Source organism: Mobula hypostoma, chromosome 7 (genome assembly GCF_963921235.1).
Source record: "Mobula hypostoma chromosome 7, sMobHyp1.1, whole genome shotgun sequence".
In the NCBI taxonomy this organism is placed as follows: domain Eukaryota; kingdom Metazoa; phylum Chordata; class Chondrichthyes; order Myliobatiformes; family Myliobatidae; genus Mobula; species Mobula hypostoma.
In genome coordinates this window covers 95,806,040-95,818,664 of record NC_086103.1, presented here as the reverse complement: position 1 = coordinate 95,818,664, position 12,625 = coordinate 95,806,040, and the positions used below count along the sequence as shown (strand labels likewise).

The window sequence follows — 12,625 nt, the reverse complement described above, 5'->3', positions numbered from 1 at the left end:
TACCGTCAGGTAGGAGGTACAGAACCCTCAAGGCACACACTCAACGATTCAGGAACAGCTTCTTCCCCTCTGCCATCCAATTCCTAAATGGACATTGAACCCTTGGACACTACCTCACTTTTTAATAAAATTATAGTATTTCTGTTTTTTGCACAATTTTAATCTATTCAATATACATATACTATATAAAGTATACTGAATAAGATTTATTATTTTTTCTCTCTCTGCTAGATTATGCTGCTAAGTTAACATATTTCACGTCACATGCAGATAATAATAAACCTGATTCTGATTCTCTTCCTTTTCTGTGGGGAGGGGTTGGGGATTGTTTTATTGCTGTTTTTTCTGAAGGGAGAGGTTGGGGATTGTTTTATTCCTGTTTTTCTGTGGGGAGGGGTCGGGGATTGTTTTATTGCTGTTTTTCTGTGGGGAGGGGTTGGGGATTGTTTTATTGTTGTTTTTTTTTCTGTGGGAGGGGTTGGGGATTGTTTTATTGCCTTTTATTGCTTTCTGTAGCCAGCTAAGAGTCTTTCAATTCTTGTTTTGGGGATTTTCGCCCATTCTTCCTTGCAAAAGGCTTCTAGTTCTGTGAGATTCTTGGGCCATCTTACATGCACTGCTCTTTTGAGGTGAATCCACAGATTCCCGATGATGTTTATGCCAGGGGACTGTGAGGGCCATGGCTAAACCTTCAGCTTGCGCCTCTTGAGGTAGTCCATTGTGGATTTTGAGGTGTGTTTAGTTTCATTATCCTGTTGTAGAAGCCATCCTCTTTTCAGCTTCAGCTTTTTTTTATAGATGGTGTGATGTTTGCTTCCAGAATTTGCTGGTATTTAATTGAATTCATTCTTCCCTCTACCAGTAAATGTTCCCTGTGCCACTGGCTGCAACACAAGCCCAAAGCATGATCAATCCATCCCCGTGCTTAACAGTTGGAGAGGTGTTCTTTTCATGAAATTCTGCACCCTTTTTTCTCCAAACATGCCTTTGCTCACTGCGGCCAAAAGGGATAGGAGAGGATCATGGGCCTAGGGAGAAAGAAAGGGGGAGGGGGGTAGCACAGAGGAAGGCCAATGGCCTCTCACTATACTCCTTGCCCATCCTCTAGGTTTCCCCCCTCCTCCTTTGTTTCTCCCTAGGCCTCCTGTCCCATGATCCTCTCATATCCCTTTTGCCAATCAACTGTCCAGCTCTTGGCTCCATCCCTCCCTCTCCTGTCTTCTCCTATCATTTCGGATCTCTCCCTCCCCCTCCCACTTTCAAATCTCTTACTATCTCTTCTTTCAGTTAGTCCTGACAAAGGGTCTTGGCCCGAAACATCGACTGTACCTCCTCCTAGAGATGCTTCCTGGCCTGCTGCGTTCACCAGCAACTTTTAAGTGTGTGGCTTGAAAATCCAACAACTGCAGATCTCCTCGTGTTTAAAATACTCTAAGTATGGTCTCACGAGTGCCTTATAGAGCCTCAACATCTCATCCCTGCTCTTACATTCTGTTCCTCTCGAAATGAATGCCAACATTCCATCCGCCTTCTTCACCACCAACTCAATCAGGAGGTTAACCTTTAGGGTATCCTGCACAAGGACTCCCAAGTTCCTTTGCATCTCTGCATTTTGAATTCTCTCCCCATCTAAATAATAGTCTGCCCATTTAATTCTTCCGCCAAAGTGCATGACCATACACTTTCCAACATTGTATTTCACTTGCCACTTCTTTGCCCATTCCCCTAAACTAAGTCTCTCTGCAGGCTCTCCGTTTCCTCAACACTATCCGCTCCTCCACCTATCTTTGTATCATCGGCAAATTTAGCCACAAATCCATTAATTCCATAGTCCAAATCATTGACGTACATCGTAAAAATCAGTGGTATCAACACTAACCCCTATGGAACTCCACTGGTAACCAGCAGCCAGCCACAACAGGATCCCTTTATTCCCACCCTCTGTTTTCTGCCGATCAGCCAATGCTCCGCCCATGCAAGTAACTCCCCTGTAATTCCATGGGCTCTTATCTTGCTAAGCAACCTCATGTGCAGCACCTTGTCAAAGGCCTTCTGAAAATCCAAGTACACTGCATCTCCTTTGTCTACCCTCCTTGTAATTTCCTCAAAATATTGCAGTAGGTTAGTTAGGCAGGATTTTCCTTTCAGGAAGCCATGCTGGTTTTGTCCTATCTTGTCATGTGCCTCCAGGCTCTCCGTAATCTTATCCCTAACAGTTGATTCCAACAACTTCCCAACCACTGATATCAGGCTAACAGGTCTATAGTTTCCTCTCTGCTACCTCCCACCCTTTTTAAATAACCGAGTAACATTTGCAATTTTCCAGTCACCCAATACAATGCCAGAATCTATTGATTCTTGAAAAATCATTGCTAATGCCTCCACAATCTCTCCAGCTACTTCCTTCAGAACACGAGAGTGCATTCTATCAGGTCCAGGAGATTTATCCACCCTCAGACTATTAAGCTTCCTGAGCACCTTCTCAATCGTAATTTTCACCGCACATACTTCACTTCCCTGACACTCTTGAATGGCCGGCATACTGCAGATGTCTTCCACTGTGAAGACCGATGCAAATCCTCTATCTTCCCACTAGCTTTGGCTTCCTTGTATGCCCTCCCTTTTGCTTCTACTTTGGCTCTGACTTCACTTGTCAGCCACGGTAGTGTCCTTCTTCCATTCAAAAATTTCTTATTTGGAATATATCCGTCTTGCACTTCCCTCATTTTTTGGAGAAACTCCAGCCATTGCTGCTTTGCTGTCCTTCCTGCTAGTGTCCCTTTCCAGCCAACTTTGGCCAGTTCTCCTCTCATGCCATTGTAATTTCCTTTATTCTACTGAAATACCGACGCATTGGAATTTAGTTTCTCCTTCTCAAATTTCAAAGTGAACTCGATCATATTGTGATCAATGTTCCCTAAGGGTTCCTTAACCTTAAGCTCTCTTATCACCTCCAGATCATTGCACAACACCCAATCCAGCACAACTGATTCCCTAGTGGGCTCAACAACAGGCTGTTCTAAAAAGCCATCCCTTAGACATTCTACAAATTCTCTCTCTTGAGGTCCAGTACTGGCCTGGTTTTCCCAATCCACTTTCATGTTAAAATCCCAACGATTATCATGGCATTGCCCTTCTACACGTCTTTTCTATCTCCTGCTGTAATTTGTAATCCCCATCCTGGCTGCTGTTTGGAGGCATGTATACAACTGCCATTAAGGTCCTTTTACCCTTGTCATTTCTTAACTCAACCGAACGAGACTCTACAGCTTCCGATCCTATGTCATCCCTTTCTAATGATTTAATATTATTTCTTATACAGAGGACCACACCACTCCCTTTGCCTACTAACCTACCTTTCCAATACACCATATATCCTTGGACGTTCAACTCCCAATGGCAGCCATCCTTTAACCAAATTTCAGAGATGGCCACAATGTCATACTTGCCAATCTGTAGCTGAATTTCAAGATCGTCCATTTTATTTCTTATGCTGTGTGCATTCAAATATAACAGTTTCAGTCCAGTATTTGTTGCTTTTTGTTTTAAATGCACCATGCCTCTATTGCCCTGTAACTCATCCCATTGGCTGTGATTATGCTTCATCTCCTGCCTGTCCTTTCTATCATCTCTGTTGCATGCTATCTTTGATTTATTTCTGTTTCCCCTTTCTCAGCCCTATCACTCCGGTTCCCATCCCTCTGCCAAATTAGTTTAAACGCTAACAGCTCTATTAAACCTGCCCACTAGGTTCTTGGACCCCTTTGGGTTCAGGTATAACCTGTCCTTTTTGTACAGGTCATACCTCCCCTAGAAGAGGCCCCAATGATCCAGGAACCCAAAGCCCTGCCCCGACACCAGTCTCTTAGCCACGCATTGATATGCCCGATCCTGCTATTCTTGCTATTCTAGCAAGTGGCACAGGCAGCAATCCTGAGATTACTACCCTGGGGGTCCTGCTTCTCAGCTTCCTTCCTAACTCCTGGAATTCTCTCTTCAAGACCTCCTCCCTCTTTCTACCTATGTCATTGGTACCAACCTGTACCAAGACTTCTGGCTGTTCACCCTCTACCTTCAGAATACTCTGCACCCAATCCGAGACATCCCGTACCCTGGCACCTGGGAGGCAACACACCATGCAGGTACCTCTATCAGGCTGACAGAACCTCCTGTCTGTTCCCCTCACTATGGAATCCCCTATGACTACCGCATTCCTCATCTTCCTCTCTCCCTTTTTCACCACAGAACCAGGCTCAGTGCCAGAGACCCGATCGCCGTGGTCATCCTCTGTCAGGTCATCCCCCTCAACAGCATCCAAAACGAGATAACGATTACTGACAGGGATGGCTACAGGGGTAGTCTCTACTATCTGAGCTCTTCCCTTCCCTGACTGTCACCCACTTGTCTAACTCCTGCAGCCTCAGTGTGACTAACTCCTTGTAGCTCCTATCTACCTCCTGCTCACTTTCCCTAATAAGCTGTAGGTCATCAAGCCGCAGCTCCAGCTCCCTAACATGGTCTCCCAGAAGCTGCACCTTGGTGTACCTGGTGCAGATTTGCCATCTGGGAGACTGGAAGAATCCCAGGATTCCCACATCTGACACCCAGAGCAAAGTACTAATCCTACAACATGCTCTCCAGTCCTCCAAAAAAAAATGCAAGGAAAAAAAAATGAAGTCCACCTACCCACTTACCTCGCCGAAGCCCGAATGAGCCCTACCACTCCGTCGATGACCGCTCCTTTAATGACCACTCTGCCAGGCAGTGTCTCCGTTTTATACCTGAACCTTCCATACTCTCCAACTCATGACTGGTGCACCAGTTATAGCCGAGTTCCCACGAAGCTTCCCCTTTTAAACCACTCCTGAACCTGTGTGCCGCCTCCTGTCTCGGAGCTCTCCAAACAAAATTGGTGCGCCGGCTATAGTGGGCCAGACCACTTAAACCTAGCACTGACCAGACCACTTAAACCTGACACTGACCAGATTTAAACCTAGTACTGACCAAAGCACGTAAATAATGAAATTGATAACCCCTAACTAGTGCTTTAGTTGTCATTTTGATAACTTCAGACAAGCATAAGAAATAAAATCATGAGTAGGCCTATCAGCCTTTCATGGTTATTCTACAGATCAATACTCATCTTTTACCTTCAAGCCACTTTCCTCTACTAATCCCTTGATCCCTTTAATATCCAAAAATCTATTGATCTCTGTTTTGGATATGTTCAATAACAAAGCCATCACAGCCCTGCTCAGACAAATTCTTAAGATTCCTAACATGCACTATCCTCTGTGAAGAAATTTATTCTTATCTCTCTCCCCTTAATACAAGACCTTGATGCCTGGTTCCAGTCAATCTGGTGACAGAAACATTAATTCTGCATCGACCCTGTCAAGTCCCAGAAGAATTGCGTTTGTTCTAATGATATTGTCTTTCATTCTTCCAAACTCAGGAGAGTATAGGCCTAGTCTGTTTAATCTCCTCCGATCTATCTGCCGAAATGTTGCTGCACTCCCTCTATCGCAAGTCTAAGCTTCTTTCGGTAGGAAGGCTGGGCTGCTACGTTATATTCCAGATGCTGTTTATGTTATTGGAACATTGCACTCCACTTGCCATAAAGGTCATTATACTACTTGCCTTCCAAATAACCCATTGAATCTACATCCAGGTCTCTGAACACCAAGACTTTGTAGTGTCTTCACACCTTTCATTTGAGTATGAAGTAATGGAGTCACAGAATGATGGCTTTTCAAGCATCTTTATATTGGGTAAAAGCCCGACATACAAAAAAACGGGCATGATAAGAGACAAAGAGAGAGAGAGCTATCTACAAACAGACACCCATCACTAATGACACTGTTAATCATTAAGGAAGAGCATTCCAATCTCCACACATAGATATTCCCCAGAGCAAGTTTGAACAGTTTTCTCTCCCACGCATGAATGCTACCATTAGCTTGTCTCCCATCTGTTGATTTAACAAAATAATTCATCCCTTCATACTTCCTTTTCAATGTTTTTGCTTTGTTCTGCTATTGTCATTAATGACAATGGTTGTTAACCTTAAAACTAATGAGGTAGAGAAAGGTAGTTTAAAAAAGGGAGAAAAAATTGACAAGAAGGAAAACTAGTCAAACGTTAGTTGAAGAAAATTCCACTCCAAAGAATTAAAACGGGGATGCGATATCTATGGTTATTTTTCTCAATATGTCAACCAGTATGGACCAAGTGCACAAGATAATTGAATTTATATTAAAAGAAGTGTCATGAAGGAGAGAAACAGTGATATTGTGGGGGGTAGGGGTGGGGTAGAATTGTTAGTTTTTTTGCCATTCTTTTTCAATGAATTTGAATACTTAGATTTATTGAAAGGGCACTTCTGTGTGAGATTGCCTTTCAATAAATTTAGATATTCAAATGCATTGAAAAGATGGTGCCAATAAGTGGCAACTCTTTGCATGCAGCTCCAATGGGAATCATCAAATATTCCCATTTAGGATTCACAGTCACAGCCATAGTTACTTCAGTTAGCAACGTCACCTTAAGATATTAAAAAAAATCAACAGACCCTGGACAGCAAGAAAACAGAAACAGGAAAGGTGTGCTTGACTACAGGTAAGATAGAAATGCAGAGGCCATAGACCCCCACTCCTGACTATCCAGCTGGTGAATATACAGCCCCTGGAAAATAAAGAATAAGAATGGCTGTGACACTCCGGTCCCAGATGAGCTCAATACCTTTTATGCACACTTTGAAAGGGAGAATAAAACTACAGCTGTGTAAATCCCTGTGGTATCCGGTGATCTCCATCTCAGAGGTCAACATCAGAACATCTCTGAAGAGGGTGAAATCTCGCGAGCCATCAGGCCCTGATGGAGTACTTGGCAGGGCTCTGAAAATCCTTGCCAACCAACTGGCTGGAGTGTTCAAAGAGTTTTCAATCTCTCACTGCTGCAGACTGAGGTTCCCAGTTGCTTCAAAACGGCGACATTCATAACGTTGTCCATTGGTGAGTTGCCATAATAATGATCGCTCAGTCGCACTCTCATCTACTGTGAGGAAGTGCTTGGAGAGGTTGGTCATGGCCAGAATCAACTCCTGCCTAAACAAGGACCTGGACCCACTGCACTTTTCCTGTCGCCACAGCGGATGCAATCACACTAGATTACCTGGACAATATCAATACCTATGCCAGGCCGTTATTTATTGATTGCAGTTCAGCATTCAACACCATCATACCCTCAGTACTAATCCACAAGCTCCAAAACCTGGGTCTCTGTACTTCCCTCGGCAACGTGATCCTTGACTTCCTCACCGGGAGACCACAGTCAATGCAAATTAGAAATAATATCTCCTCCTCCCTGACAGCTAATAGAAACATAGAAAACATAGAAAATAGGTGCAGGAGTAGGCCATTCGGCCCTTCGAGCCTGCACCGCCATTTATTATGATCATGGCTGATCATCCAACTCAGAACCCTGCCCCAGCCTTCCCTCCATACCCCCTGACCCCTGTAGCCACAAGGGCCATATCTAACTCCCTCTTAAACATAGCCAATGAACTGGCCTCAACAGTTTCCTGTGCAGAGAATTCCACAGATTCACCACTCTCTGTGTGAAGAAGTTTTTCCTAATCTCGGTCCTAAAAGGCTTCCCCTCTATCCTCAAACTGTGACCCCTCGTTCTGGACTTCCCCAACATCGGGAACAATCTACCTGCATCTAGCCTGTCCAATCCCTTTAGGATCTTATACGTTTCAATCAGATCCCCCCTCAATCTTCTAAATTCCAACGAGTACAAGCCCAGTTCATCCAGTCTTTCTTCATATGAAAGTCCTGCCATCCCAGGAATCAATCTGGTGAACCTTCTTTGTACTCCCTCTATGGCAAAGATGTCTTTCCCGGCGCACCTCAAGGATGCATGTTTAGCTTACTGCTCTAGTCTCCCTACACCCACAAATGTGTGGCTCGGCACAGTTCAAACGCCATCTATAAACATGTCGATAACATAATTGTTGGCAGAATTTCAGATGGTGACAAGTAGGTGTGCAGGAGTGAGACAGATCGGCTGGTTGAGTGGTGTTGAAACAATAACCTTGCATACAATGCCAGTAAGGCCAAGGAATTGACTGTGAACTTCAGGCAGGAGAAGTCAAGGGAACACACACCAGTCCTCATGAGGGATCACAGGTGGAACGGGTGAGCAGTTTCGAGTTCCTGGGTGTCAGTATTTCTGAAGATCTCTCTTGTACGATTGATGCAATTGCAAAGAAGGCACAACAGCAGCTATGTTCATTAGGGATTTGAGGATACTTGGTATGTCATTAAAGACTCCCACAATTTCCATAGATGTTCCCTGGAGAGCATTCTAACTGGATGCATCACCATCTGGTATTAAGAGGCCACTGCACAGCATCAGAAAAAGCAGAAGAAAGTTGAAAACTCAGCCAGCTTCATCACGAGCACTAGCCTCCCCAGTATCAAGGACATCTTCAAAAGGCGATCCGTCAAAAAGGCAGCAACCATCATTAATAACCCTCATCACCCAGGCTATGCCCTCGTCTCATTAAGGAGGAGGTGCAGGAGCCTGAAGACACAACACTCAATGTTTTAGGAACAGCTCCTCCTCCACCATCAGATTTCTGAATGAACCCATGTAACTGCCTCGATAGTTTTTTTTTGTTTTTGCTCTCTATTTTTTATACTGTATATATTTCTTATTGTAATTCAGTTTTTATTATGTATTACAATGTACTGTTAACACAAAAAAACATATCGTACCGTATGCCAGTGATATTAAACCTGAATCTGATTTTGTTTTATTTGATCAACTACTGCTAATACCAGGTGAGATGCTTCACTTTCCTGACCGCCCACCACTCTCACCCACTCCTCTTCTGTAATATGGTGACCTTTCTCCTGGGCTTCACAGTGATGTTCGTGCAGCAACAAATAAAATAAACAGGAAATCGACATCTTATTGTAGAATTTCATTTCAAATTTTAAAAGTTGGCACATTCCAGGGAAAAGATATAACAATCTTACAGTTGGAGTTGGAATAAAGAGAATTACAGTGGGTGGAGTAAACGGAATTACAGAGGCATGAGAGGAGTTGGCCAGAATTGATTGGCAGGGATGGTGACAGAGCAGCAATGGTTGGAAGTTCTGCAAGCAACTCGGAAGGCACAGGATGTATACATTCCAAAGAAGAAGAAGAATTCCAAAGGCAAGATGATACAACCATGGCTAACAAGGGGAGTCAAGGCTCACATAAAAGCCAAAGAGAGGACATATTATACAGCAAAAATTAGTGGGAAGTTAGAGGATTAGAAAGCTTCTAAAAAACCAACAGAAGGTAATTAAAAAGTCAAAAGAAGATAAAGATGGAATACAAAAGCAAACTAACCAATAATATTACAGAGTTTGCCTGAACGACTCCTGTTCTCTCTCAATTTGATGAGTAGTCTGTTTAAGCATCTGAAATTGAAAATCCAAATTCTTCAAAGATTCTTGAACAGTAAAGATGGATTTTTCAAGCTTTCCATTAGCATCCGTCAGTTTATCAATCTTAGTGTTAAGTGATCCAAATTCAAGTTTCATATCTTGTATTGAAGAGAATATTCTTTCTAAAGTAGAAAGTTCGTCCAATTTCTTTGTTCTGATTGTTCCGTTTCGGGAAGGATTTTGCCGCGTCTCAACTCAATACCGGATCGACTTCCTGCCATCGTAGTTACATCATAAATCCTTCAACAAAAATAGTGAATCTTCAACTTAAAAGGGATCTATCAGTGGAATGTAAGATATAAAAAGTAGAGCCTCGGTGAAAAACATGTCTCACTCCATTCGCTGCAGAGGTAGCAATGAGGAACAAGGAAATACCAGATGAATTGAATAAGTATTTTGTACCAGTTTTCACTGTGGTAGACACTATAGCTGTATGGTGGAAGTTCCAGGTGTGAGGGGTCATGAAGTGTGTCAATTTACCATAACTAGAGAGAAGGTTGTTGGGAAACAAAAAGGTCTAAAGTTAGATAAGGCACCTGGACCAGATGTTGTACACTCCAAGTTTCTGAAAGGTGGCTGAAGAGATCGTGGAGGCATTAGCAATGATCATTTAAGAATCACTAGATTACGGAACAGTTCCGGAAGAGTGGAAAATTGCAAATGTTACCCCACTCTTCAACAAGGGAGAGAGGCAGAAGGGAAAAAAACCATGGGCTAGTTAGTCTGATCTTAGTTGTTGGGAAGAAGTTGGAGTCGATTATTAAGGATGAATTCTCAGGGTACTTGGTGGCCAGAATCAGCATGGTGTTTCCTCAAGGGAAAATCTTGCATGACAAATCTGTTGGAATTCTTTGAAGAAATAACAAGCAGGATAGACAAAGGAGAATCGATTGATGCTGTGTACTTGGATTTTCAGAAGAATCAAGACAAAGTGCCTCAAATGAGGCTGCTTATCAAGTTCCGAGCCCATGGTATTACAGGAAAGACTCTCGCATGGACAAGCAGTGGCTAACTGGCAGGAGGCACAGTGTGGGAGTAAAGGGAGCCTTTTCTGGTAGGCTGCCAGTGACTAGCAGTGTTCCACAGGGGTCTGCGTTGGGACCCATTCTTTTTATAGTACATGTCAATGATTTGAATGATGGAATTGATGGCTTTGTTGCAAAATTTGCAGATGATATGAAAATAGGTAGAGTAGCAGGTAGTTTTAAGGAAGTAGAGAGGCTATAGAAGAACTTACATTAGGAGAATGGGCAAAGAAGTGGCAGATGGAATACAGTGGCAAGAATTGTATGGTTATACACTTTGGTAGAAGAAATGAAAGGGTTGACTATTTTCTAAATGGAGAGAAAATACTAAAAAAACAGACTTTGGATCCTCGTGCAGGATTCCCTAAAGATTCATTTGCAGATTGAGTCTGTGGTGAGGAAGACAAACAGGGTGTTCGCATTCATTTCAAGAGGACTAGAATATAAAAGCCAGGATGTAAAGTTGTGACTTTCTAAAAAGCTGGTGAGGCTTCACTTGGAGAACTGTGAGCAGTTTGGGGCTGCCTATCTTAACAAGTGTGCTGAAACTGGAGAAGGTTCATAAAAATGATTCTTGGATTTCCTGGCACTGGGCCTATAGTCACTAGAGTTCAGGAGAATTCCAGGAGAATTTCCTGGCACTGGGCCTATAGTCACTAGAGTTCAGGAGAATGAGGGCTGAGCTCACTGAAACCTTTCAAATTATGATTTGATAGAGTGGAAGTGGAGAGAATGTTTCCTAATGAAGGGAGAGTCACAGCCTCAAAAGAAAGGGGTGTCCTTTTAGAACAGAGATGAGGAGGAATTTCTTTAGCCAGAGTGGAGAATCTGTGGAATTCTTTGCCACAGGCAGCTGTGGAGGCCAAGTCTTTATGTATATTTAAGGCAGAGGTTAATAGATACTTGATTGGTCGGGACATGAAGGGATATGGGGTGAAGGCAGGAGACTGGGGCTGAGAGGAAAATTGGATCAGCCATGATGAAATGGCAGGGAGCAGAGTCGATGGGCCAAATGGCCTAATTCTGCTCCTACTTCTTATGGTCTTATCTTGGAATGAGTACTTGTTAGCTTTGGGATTCATGCAAATAGCCCAGCAGCTAAATATTTCATATATAAACCATTTCAAGGGTCACTGAAGTATTGTCATATATTTGCTTGTTGTTGACTGCAGTGCTTTTACAACTGTTACACAGATAGTAAGTCATCACTCAGTTTGGTCACAATTCCATTACAGATGATGCATTGTCTGTCTTGTTTGTCTTGCTTTCACCAACCTACTCACCACTACTAACCTGTTGATTTACAGCAATGAAAATTCCTTCATTTACACCTTCCAGTTTACTAAAACAGGAAAGGTTGTTGCAAATAAAATTATAATTTCATGTGAAATCATGTATTTTTCATGAGTCTCAAGAACCAATATAAAGCAAAATTAAGAAAAGCAAATCCTTCAGAAAGGTTTTAACATACACACTAAGTAAAATAGTGATTTTTAATTTTTGCAAGGAATAGGCCTCCTAGGAAAATTCAGAGTAAATTGTGATAAGTCTGTAAGACACACAGGAAGAACCCGGAAGTTTAACTGGGAAATTCTTTTATTCCCAACATTCTCACACAGAACTACTTCATCAACTGAACTCACTTTCTCCAGATGAGAAGTACAGCCAGTGTAACATATATGAGCTCAAGTTACGCCTGTCTTTATCTCAGCCTCACAAACACGAGGAAACCTCTTCCTCTTCACGAGGAAACCTCCTCTTCATGGACACCCCACTCTGGTCTTCTGCCTGCTCTGGATCTCTTTATTGCTAACTGCCGACGGGACATCAACCATCTCGACTTCACTGCACCTTGTTCCCATTCCAACCTTACTCCTTCCAAACGCTCTGCTCTCCACTCCCTCCGCACTAATCCTAACCTTACTATTAAACCCGCCGATAAGGGGGTGCTGCTGTAGTCTGGCATACTGATCTCTACCTTGCCGAGGCACAGCAAACAACTCACGGATACCTCCTCTTATTTACCACTCGATCGTGACCCCACTAAGGAGCACCAGGCCATTGTCTCCCACACGATCACCGACTTTATCCGCT

General features: G+C 43.1%; 1 protein-coding gene across 2 annotated transcripts in view; it reads right to left on the bottom strand.

Moving 5' to 3' along the window:
• LOC134349434 (insulin receptor substrate 2-like) overlaps positions 1 to 12,625 on the bottom strand; it is a 170,910-nt gene that overhangs the window by 21,930 nt on the left and 136,355 nt on the right. The window contains exon 2 of one of the 2 annotated variants that reach the window (XM_063053730.1): positions 9,616 to 9,746. The exons of the other annotated variant lie outside the window; for it this stretch is intronic. Coding sequence (XP_062909800.1) covers positions 9,733 to 9,746 — 14 coding nt within the window. The 3' untranslated portion in view covers positions 9,616 to 9,732. Of the gene's footprint in view, positions 1 to 9,615; positions 9,747 to 12,625 lie in introns of those variants that run through there. 2 annotated transcript variants of the gene reach the window in all.